Source organism: Lepidochelys kempii, chromosome 1 (genome assembly GCF_965140285.1).
Source record: "Lepidochelys kempii isolate rLepKem1 chromosome 1, rLepKem1.hap1, whole genome shotgun sequence".
NCBI lineage: Eukaryota > Metazoa > Chordata > Testudines > Cheloniidae > Lepidochelys > Lepidochelys kempii.
Window position 1 is genome coordinate 252139592 of NC_136380.1, and position 10220 is coordinate 252149811.

At 47.5% G+C, this 10220-nt stretch overlaps 1 protein-coding gene across 1 annotated transcript; it reads left to right on the forward strand.

The window, feature by feature from the left end:
- The first annotated feature begins 1494 nt into the window (after positions 1-1494).
- ASCL1 (achaete-scute family bHLH transcription factor 1) lies at positions 1495-3863 on the forward strand. Its single transcript, XM_073323506.2, has 2 exons — positions 1495-2397; positions 2663-3863. The coding sequence occupies exon 1, from the start codon at positions 1761-1763 to the stop codon at positions 2379-2381; it is 621 nt and encodes a 206-aa protein (XP_073179607.2). The 5' UTR covers positions 1495-1760; the 3' UTR covers positions 2382-2397; positions 2663-3863.
- Positions 3864-10220: the final 6357 nt, after the last annotated feature.

The following is a 10220-nucleotide window of genomic DNA, read 5'->3' on the forward strand; positions in this document are numbered from 1 at the left end:
TCCCATGGACTTTAATGGGATTTATGTATGGGATTAAATGCTGTCCTGAACAGTGATGCTTTCCTGAAAGGGGCTTTAAACTGTACGCTCCTCAGGGCAGGTACTCTCTTTGACAATGTGTTTGTACAGCACATAACACAATGGAACCCAGACCTTGTTTGGGGCCTCAGCGTGCTACTGTAATGCAGATATTAATAAATAAACAAAGTGTTTGAAAAACATTACTGACTTAAGTCTCACAATACCCTGTAAATTAAAGAAATATGATCAGGCACCTTGACTTTACCTGAAGACCTAAACAAGCCAACCACTTCCTAATCCAGCAGGCTAGGAAGTGTTAACTCTCTCTTTGTGTCTATTCCCCCCCACTCCCACCCCGGGGACCTCTTCCATCCCCCCCACAATTCTCTAATATCGCTTGCAAGGCCCTTTTTTTTTTCTGCAGGGACACTATCAGCATCTCTGTGCAGAGCAAAGGACACATCCACGCCAAGACTTCCTCCTTATATCTTTAGCAAAACACTGCTAAGTTTCCAGACTGCAGGTCCAACTCCTGAGGTGCTCAGCGACCTTGGACTTTCACTGCGCTCCAGGAAAGTCGCGGGTGCTCAGCATCTCTCGGGATCGGGCTTTCCACCTGCCTTTCTTCTTTCCCCCTCCAAAACCGCCTCTCTCCTAAAGTCTAGTATATTTCAGTGGCGTCCAAAGACGCGCCCCTCGCTCCCTCCCCCAAATGTCTCTATTTATGGGTCCCCGATGCTGCTAGATCTGCCCTGCGTTTTCCCGCCCCCACTGCAGCCGCCGCTTTAACCCTGAGTTTGAACACGGCAATGCGTCCCCTGCTTGGCCAGGAGACCAAGCCTCTGTGCCAGCTCCTGGCTTGGGCACCTTGCCGGGCTGGGTGAGCTCTCCCCGAGCTGCCTGCCTCCCCTTCTGCTCGGGTTTGGGGCTGGTCCCAGAAAGACCTCCCCTGCTGCCTGTGCGCCCTCAACCCCGAGGCTTGGCTACATCCCCCAGCCCATCAGCGCTTGCTACAGCCTCTGGGTCTCTTCCCAACCTCCCCCCCCCCCCCCCCGCAGCTCCTTCCCCAGCCCGGTTGTTTATTCAGCGGCTGGGAGAGCGGCACGCGCCTGGCGCACGCACTTGCAACAACAAACCCGGGAGGGGTAGGGCTGGAGGGGAGAGGCGGGTGAATGAATTGGAGGCCTTGCGGGAAGGGGTGAGGGGGGGGGGAGCTGTTTCGAGAGGAGGCGGGGCCGGGCCGGGGCCAGCGCGTGTGTGCGGGGCGCCCCGTGTGTTGTGGGTTTTTTCTCTCCCCCCCCCCTCCCACTCCCCACCCCCCGCGTTGAAAAGGCGGCCGCGCTCCCCGGCCCGCGGCCACTCACTGCAAAGCCGGGGAGCGTGGACGGCGCAAGGTGCAGGGCGTGTGGGGAGGGGGTGGGGGGACCCCGCAGGGGGAGTGGGTGGGTGGGTGGGTGGGTGTGTTGGGGGGGGGGGAGCGGAGGGGGAGAGGCCGGCAAAGCCCCGGCCGCCCCTTATAAGAGACACAATCCCCAGCCGCTGGCTTGCAAAAGGGGGCTTTGCGAGGCAGGCTGCGCACACGCGAGCGCCACGAGCCTCCCCGCAGCCCGGTGCGCAGGGGGGCAGAGGAGGGGGGCAGAGAGGGAGGAAGCGCCGCGCTCTCTCCGTCCCCCCTGCGAGCCCGGCCGCCGCGCGCCCGCCAGCCCCGCGCGCCCCGGCTCGCTCTCCCCTGGCTGCCAATGGCCAGCGCCAGCCCTGCCAAGATGGACAGCGGCGCCAGCCAGTTCCTGCAGCCCGCCTGCTTCTTCGCCGCCGCCCAGAGCGCGCCGCCGCCGCCGCCGCCGCTCAGCCCGGCCGGCGGCCAGCCCTCGCAGCCGGGCAGCAAGGCGGCGGCGCCCAAGCCCCTCAAGCGGCAGCGCTCGTCCTCCCCGGAGCTGATGCGCTGCAAGAGGCGGCTCAACTTCAGCGGCTTCGGCTACAGCCTCCCGCAGCAGCAGCCGGCGGCCGTGGCGCGGCGGAACGAGCGGGAGAGGAACCGGGTGAAGCTGGTGAACCTGGGCTTCGCCACCCTCAGGGAGCACGTCCCCAACGGGGCGGCCAACAAGAAGATGAGCAAAGTGGAGACGCTGCGCTCGGCCGTCGAGTACATCCGAGCCCTGCAGCAGCTGCTGGACGAGCACGACGCCGTCAGCGCCGCCTTCCAGGCCGGGGTGCTGTCCCCCACCATCTCCCCCAGCTACTCCCACGACATGAACTCCATGGCGGGCTCCCCCGTCTCCTCCTATTCCTCCGACGAAGGGTCCTACGACCCGCTGAGCCCCGAAGAGCAGGAGCTGCTGGACTTCACCAACTGGTTCTGAGCTCTGGCTGCGGCAGGTGGGTCTGGCTTCTGCGGGAGCCCTTCTCGGGGCGCTCCCTAGCAGCCGGGGGGATCCTTTATTGCCGGGATCCCCAGCCTGGGGGTGGTATTGGGGAAGGGGGGGGGGCTGTGCAGCCCTGGGAAGGGCTCAGTGAACACTGATGAAGCTGCAGATGAGCAGAATTCCCCCCGCCTAGATCTTGCAGCTGATTGTACCTAAGAGCTACCTTGACGCTGACTCTGACTCTCTCTCTCTCTCTTCCTCTCTCTTGTTTGTTCCAGGAGTGTTGCAAAAACAAAAAACAAAACGCATTTCGCCCCCGCCGCGGAAGGGAAAATACATAGCACACGAGGAGTTTGTATCGCCTCTCCAAGAACACCGAAGCACTCACTGCCTTTGCACTCCGGTCAGTTTCACAAGACCAAGATGGATTTGAAAGCTGCGGGGACCACGGCATGATGAAGCATGTGTCCTCAAAAACAAGTGTCATCCTATCCCTCTAGGGAAGAGCACTGCCTAGCCTCAACATAGAGAGGGGCTCTTCCCCTCCCCATCCCCTCCTCGTACAGTTTTAGCCCTTAAAGACTGGTGTTCATTACGCTATGGCCACAATTAGTTTCCTAATGTTTGTGGAGATTTTGAAATTAAACTATGCTGTACTCAAAGAACCCTCTAAAGTCACCCCTCCCCCCATCACTTTGACTTTTTTCTACCATTTTCATCATTGAATGCTTCCAGTCCTTTTTTGTGAATTTTTTATTATAAGAAAATCTATTTGTATCTATCCTAACCAGTTTGGGGATATATTAAGCTATTTTTGTACATAAGAGAGAAATTTATAGAGGTTTTTTGTACAAATGGTTTAAAATGTGTATATCTTGAGACTTTTTTTTTTAAAAAAAGTAATACTTATTACCTCTTGATATTTAGACATGTAGTCAACGTTACCTTTACCTTACAACTGCCATTTTTTGTATGTGGTTTTGTAAAGGACTTGGAATTCCTCCAGATGTACTTTAGCACCAACGTGTCTTACTTTATAGAAACTTTGTTAATGTATTAATAATGTTATTAAACAATGTTCAAAGTGAACAAAGTTTATGCAGCTATTGTCCAAACCCAAAAATGGTAGCCATTTGTTTTTATATGCTGCCTTTTGAAAAAGGAAAACGAAAAAAAAAAAAGGAAAAAAGCCCTTATACCACTGCCTTTTCTTACTGTTTTATTACAAACTTACAAAAGTCCTGTATAACCATGTTTTATACAAGCTAGTTTCGTAATAAAACCTTTTTTAAAATTAAAGTGATCAGCTGCCTATTGCATGTAATTTTACTTCTGCCATTGATAACTATGAATGTAAAGAGAAAAATGTTGAGTGATAACATGCCAGAGATAAGTTACATATAGAGTATTTGTATGTATCCTGGATGTAACGTATATATGCAAAGATACAGAGGTATTACAATTGTTTTCTTGCCCTTCTATGTTGCAAATGTGTATCTAATCCAAGAGACTCGGGGGTGATTAATGGCTTCATTGTTCCTCGTGAAATCACTGCACATTAAAGAATTTCCTAAAAGAATGAACCCTAAAAAAGAGGGCGCTCCATCCCACATTTTCACTGCTCCGACCATCCTCTCACCGCCTCCAACGAAACAGGGTAGAAGAAAATATGAGGAAACGTATAGTTAGAGCCACCGAAATAGACAGGCTACTCTTTTTTTGCCTTTTAGATGTTTATTTTACACAAGCAATCAATTCAATCATTGGGGGAAAGCGGGATTGTGGGGGCGGGGAATAAAAAAACAAAACAAAAAACAAAGTTGTAGAAATGACACTGATCTTCCTAAACTTGTTATTTTATCCAAATAGCGTGATCTGAGTGTAAAAGTACCCAATTACCAAGATTCAAAAAGATTTTTTTTTTTTTTTGGCTAGCCTGCTTGTTGTCAGTTAGCAAGGACGTGACCAGAATTCGCTTCCCCCTTTTTTCTCCTCCTGCATTACTTGCAAATTCAGTTTGCGTGCATCAAGCCAAGCGGAAAGCAAAGCGCAAAATGCATCTTTAAAAAAAAAACAAAAAACCACAGCCAACAAAGAACTAGGATAGCCAGCATGCCTTACAGAATTAAAAATCTAGCTTGATTTTGTACAGCTTTACCATTTATTTGCAAGGGGCTAATTAAAAAAAACCTTAAAAAGAATAAGTCATTGACTACACCGGAATTTAATGTAATTTTTCCATTTTTGCATTGCTTTAAACATGCATTTCTATACATTCATTTCACCCCCGCCCCCCTCAAAATTATCAATACGTTATTTAAGAGTGGGGGGGGGAGGGAGAGAAGAGAATCACTAAATCCCTCATGACCTCCGTACAAACATTCCTTGTTTTAGCCCATCCTAGAACTAATGTTTAATTATGAAAATAATAACCGTTATAATGTCCCTATCCATTCTCTCGCTACAGGCACCTCCGCTTTTTATTTACCCACTTTTGCAAGTGTGTAGATAAGGTATGCAAAGAAAGTGTAGCGAGTAATTTATGGCTATGAATATAACATTAGGATAATGTTTCATTCTGTTACAAAGGCGAAATTTCTCTTCCTTGTGTAGACAGGTGTTCTTTTTTGCTCACTTCTGAATAGTAAATATCCAGACTCATTAAACTAAAGGCAAAGTTACGCTGTTATTTGCTACAGTGTATGAGGCAGACTCAGAAATTCATCCCTCTTCCCCCTTCCTCCCCCAGGCCTGAAAAAGAGAGAGAGAGAGAGAGAGAGAGAGAGAGAGAGAGAGAGAGAGAGAGAGAGAGAGCGAGAAAGAAAAAAAAGACACACAAACACACAATTTTACTGAAGATAGGAAAGGCCAAAGCAGGATTGGGGTAAATCTCATTACATCTGCTCTAATCGCTTAGCAACACAAAGCCTGTTCTTGTATGAGGCGGGAGAGCCATTCAGTGCGCCCTGACAAGCAGTATTCAGTTAGCTTTAGTAAACTCCATAAATCAGGGGCTTCTATTGGTCGCTGTATAAGTTTTAAAGCTACAAAGGGCTATCAGAAAAATACAAAATGCAGATGGAGATTGCTGGGTCTTTGTTTTTAAACGCTAGAAAGTGAGTTATTAACAAATTCATGTCACCCAAGTGTTTGATTTTGTTCCCCGGCGTAGCGAACTTCGAGTGTGCCGAAAAAGTGAAACATTTGTTGTAGTGAAGTGAAGTGCAGAGGACTGAATATGCCTGGCTCGGCAAATTTAGATCCTGCTTTAGGCAAGGGTTGAATATCTTCCTACGATGGTTCAAATTAGGACCTGTAACCCTCCTGGAGTGACGGTCCTCTCCCCACCCTTCATACCTGACTGTTCAAAACAAATCGTAGGACTTCTATTGCCGGAGCAAAGGTCAAGCCTGGAGGATCATAACTTTTAAAGTTTGGGTTCCCCCTAGAAAGCCCCATCCTTCTTCCATTGGGAATCTGGATCGTCCCCTTTGAAGATCTACATCTGGTCCTATCCTCATTCCCTGGCCATTCAACATTTCCACTGCAGACAATGGGAATTTGGGGTATAGACAAGGAACGCAGGACTGGTCCAATCTTTTTTAGTTGCTGGTAGGCTCACTTCATCCTGTACGCATGGTGTTGCTGTACCCTTCATTTGCACTTCTCACTTGATTTGAGAAGCGATTCTGGCTATTCATTTTCAGTCTGTTCGCTGTATGCGGCAAGGTATTCAACGTATATCACAGCAAGGTATAGCATAAGGTAAAAGCAATGGCAGAAAAGTCCTCGACCTGGTAGTATTAACTCTAAGATTAATCACATATTCACGTGGACCCATGATCTGAGGCAAACTACAAATGAGTGGAAATCTTCCGCAATACTTTTGTGTTCAGGGCTATGTAATGGAAGCCCCATTGCCCTTTCTCGATGGCTGTTTTCCTGCCTTGCAAACTTTAGCAACAACTTTAGCAACGATATGCTCCAATAGGATCCAAGTGCTAAAAATGAAAGAATACTCAGCATCTCTTTCTCTGTGTGTTGTTTTTAAAATGCTTCTATTACTTTTCACAGTAATCACCCTTTCAGGGTACATCATTAACCTCCGTCCCCTGCATTTATACCCCACAGTAGCAGATTCCCAGGAAAATGAGGGTGGGGAGGAAGAAGACTTTCCTCTTGATGCAGGTTTAAGTTATATTCTGTCTTTTGTATGCAAGATTAGATTGATACAAAAGAGGTTTTGTAGGTTAATGGCAGGAAGCGAGTTGTATTACCGAGCCCAGAGAGTGGGGAGCGCGTGTCAAGCTTAATGATTTATTCAAGCTATATACCATCCCGGCTCGTTCCCAGCGCTGATTGGCTGCAGGCATGCGTCCACTGTCAGATGCGCGCGCCTTCACCTCACACCGCCCAAGCCTTGCCACTAAGATAACAGCAGTTTAAGGGTCGCTCAGTTACCTGATTATAAAAAAAGAGAAAAAAAGGGGGGGGGGGCGTGTGGAGTGAAGGGTTTTGCAGAATGCACCAAAAGCTGGGATCGTAAACACACCGGTAGTTTGCAGAGCCTTCTCCCATGATACTGTTGCTGCTGTTAGCAGAAGCGGGACAATCAACCTTGCAGAGCGCACCTACGCTAAGCTCTACCCTCAGGAATCAGGTTTCCGAGTAGCAGCCCTCTTAGTCTGTATCCGCAAAAAGAAAAGGCGTCGCTAAGGTGCCACAAGTCCGCCTTTTCTTTTTTCCTCATAAAGAAGTAACTTGAAAGTGGTGGGAAGGTTCCTGCGGCTTCTGCCTGGGCGTTTCTTATTTATTTCTTTTCTTTTCGGGAAGGGGTGGGGGAAGGAAAGTTCAAGGGGACAGAAAAGAAAGGCCACCTGCCCAATGCAAAAATCACGTCGGGAACACCCTTACTTCATTCACCCTGTGGGCTGCGCTGGAGGGAGGAGCTGTATACTGCAGTGATTATTACTCCGTATATTCATGGATTAGTTTGCCTTGAAATGCAGCGGAGGGTTTCTTGTTCCCCTTTGTATCGTTAAATGTGAAGGTACCATTTACTAGTTCTAATTCCCCAAGCACATCTAAGATCACACAGTTCCAGCGACTTCTTTCTGGAGCAATTAACAAGCCTGCTTTTACTATGTTAGCCAGTACAAATCCTGCTACAAAAGGCAAATGGTAAGTAAGCAGAGTAGCATGCCTTTTATTTTCAAGAGAGGTGGTTTTGTTTTTTTTTTCCTTTTGCCCCCAGGCAGTGTATTTGCTGCCACTTTCCAGCATCCTATCCATAACCCCATGCAGGAGATTGCAAACAGAGGTTACCCCATCGTTTCTATGCGCCTGAAGATTAATTTCTCTATGTACAACTCAACGGGCATAGTTATCTCTTTAACAGGGAAAACAGTTTGGCTCCATTGTCCGGTTGCCAGCACCGTCTTTTGAGAAAGGGAGTCTGGCTAGTCTTCTGACCAAACTCAAAGGTTAGTTAAAACACAAAACACAGCTGAAAATCTTCATGAATAATGCTGCTCCCCTGAGCTCAGAGCAGGGCAAGCGCACATTTCAATGCCAGAGCATTTTGTTATGCTGCTCGCCTAAGTCAGAATTTCACAGAAAAGGCAGAGAAGAAAAGCGTCAACAATTAGGGGTCGCCTGTCAGAAAACATTAACGCCTTCCTCTCCCAGCCTGTCAAGCGTGCTGAAAATAAAAAACTGCCATAGCGAATCGCACCTCCACCCTGAGCAGCACTAGGGAGAGAAAGGGGGAGGTAGGGGTTTTTTTTGTTTTTTTTTTGTTTTTTTTTTTGTAAGACTTGATAGATGCACAGTTCTACTCAGCTCCAGAGAATAGTCCATCTCAGAAGAAAACATTGAAATACGCTCTCGTTATGTTTCTTTCGTACTCTCTCTTTCACACAAATAAATTTACATTTTTCATAAGCACCTGTATTTCCTACTTTCAAGTTTGTCCTTCCTTGAGTTACTCCTTCAAAGTTCAAGTGACACCCTCAGAGAACTTGCAAACCAGAATGGTGCCAGGTTTCAGAATACCTTCTCCTACTTCTTGAAGACCCAAACAGCATAACCCACTATCCCGCTAGCTTTTATTCGTAAATACATTCCTACTAGTCAGTTTTCCAGTCTATGGACTGACTGATGATAAGGGCCATAGAAGTAGTGGGTTAGGGTCAAATCCTCAGCTAGCATAATTTGGTGTAACATTGAAGTCATCTGAGCTATTCCAATTTACAGCAGCCAAAGATTTGACCCTGTAGATTTTTAACCCTCGAAAGCTACTGCATAAAACGTACTCCCCACCACCGCAAATATAGATGCCTGAGTTTGTCTAAATAGTGGAGTATCCCATTACAATGGCATTCCACCTTTAACATTCAGCCAGACTCTTCACAATAACAGAAACCTAGACATTGATTTTACTGATCAAGACATTGTTTTTTCCAAGCCTGTAAACCACATGGGAGTCCTGTCTGATGCATGATCAAAACAATGCTTGGATCCAATTCTTACAGTGAATTTAGCTTGTTAAAGAAAAAAAAAAAGCTAATATTCTACAGCAATGGTCCCAGACACTACATCCTGCAATCGTCATACCCTAGATTCATGGAGAATACTGTAGTATTTTCATAAGGGTTGGGAACATGAAATTATGACAAAGTACCAACTAATGGAAGGAGCTGCCATTTCCCCAAATTGTGATAAAATGTTCTAGCTGGCTCATACCAGGACACAGCTCAGACAACATTAAAAACAGGCTAAATTAGACTGTGCCTTTAAGAGATGGGCTGGGGGCAGTATGGATTCATGCTGCCCCAGGAGGACCTCTGGAAGGTGTTGTGTCTTCAGAGAGGCATAGTCCCTCCCTGAGCACCTTGTTGAACCCCAGGAGTATGCAGCCCACTCCCCCCGCACAGAAAGGGCAGCAAAATCATGGCTTCCTACCTCTTTGGGGCAATATGTGTCCCCCAGTACTAGTACACAAAGGGAGCGGTTCTTTTGCTCCCCAGAGCACAGGGATTTTGATTGCCTCTGGACATGGTACAAGGCCTGGGCTCAGGGAAGGCTCTTTGTGCCTTTTGGATCCTTCTCCTATGTACCCATGGAAGGACTAGTCACTGTCCAGACCAAAGTTCATAGGATGGATGCTTCTCTGCACCTATGCTGATAGAAGAAAACAAAATCAGATGGCAATATAATGGAGACTTAGGAAAGGCGGTCGTGTAGCCAAGACACTGGACTAGGATCCAGGAGACCTGAATTCTATTCCAGCCTCTTCCGACTCCCTGCCACAAGCTCTGTGTGCTTTAGTTCCCCAGCTGTAAAATGGAGATAATACTACTTCTTGACCTCACAGAGATGTGGTGATAAGATGGCACTGGAGAATATATAAATAGTAGCTAGTGGGGGAGACAGAGGGCCTTTACAGCAGATAGTCTCTCTGCTCTTGCAAATTTCCTGGTCACAAAAGGAAGTCCAGCATGCCTCAAGCAGCATTAAATCCCATTCTGCATTTCTACCCACCCTCCTCAGAGTGGGAATCATGCACAGATTTTCAAAAGGGCTCAGCTCCCACTGAGGCACCAAATTTGGCCATAATAAGTGGAAGCTGCTGGGAACTGAGCCCTTTCGAAAATCTGGTCCTGGTTGTGGGTGCCAAGAACTTTAACACGTAGCCCAATGGGCCATATTCTTCAGTCCCCGCTGAACCCCCTTTCAAGCAAACTAGGCAGGTGGTGGGTGTGATATGGTGGCTCCTGCTCTGTCAAATTAATACCAAAAAGTCATTTCATGTCTTTGTTTATTTTATAAACTGCA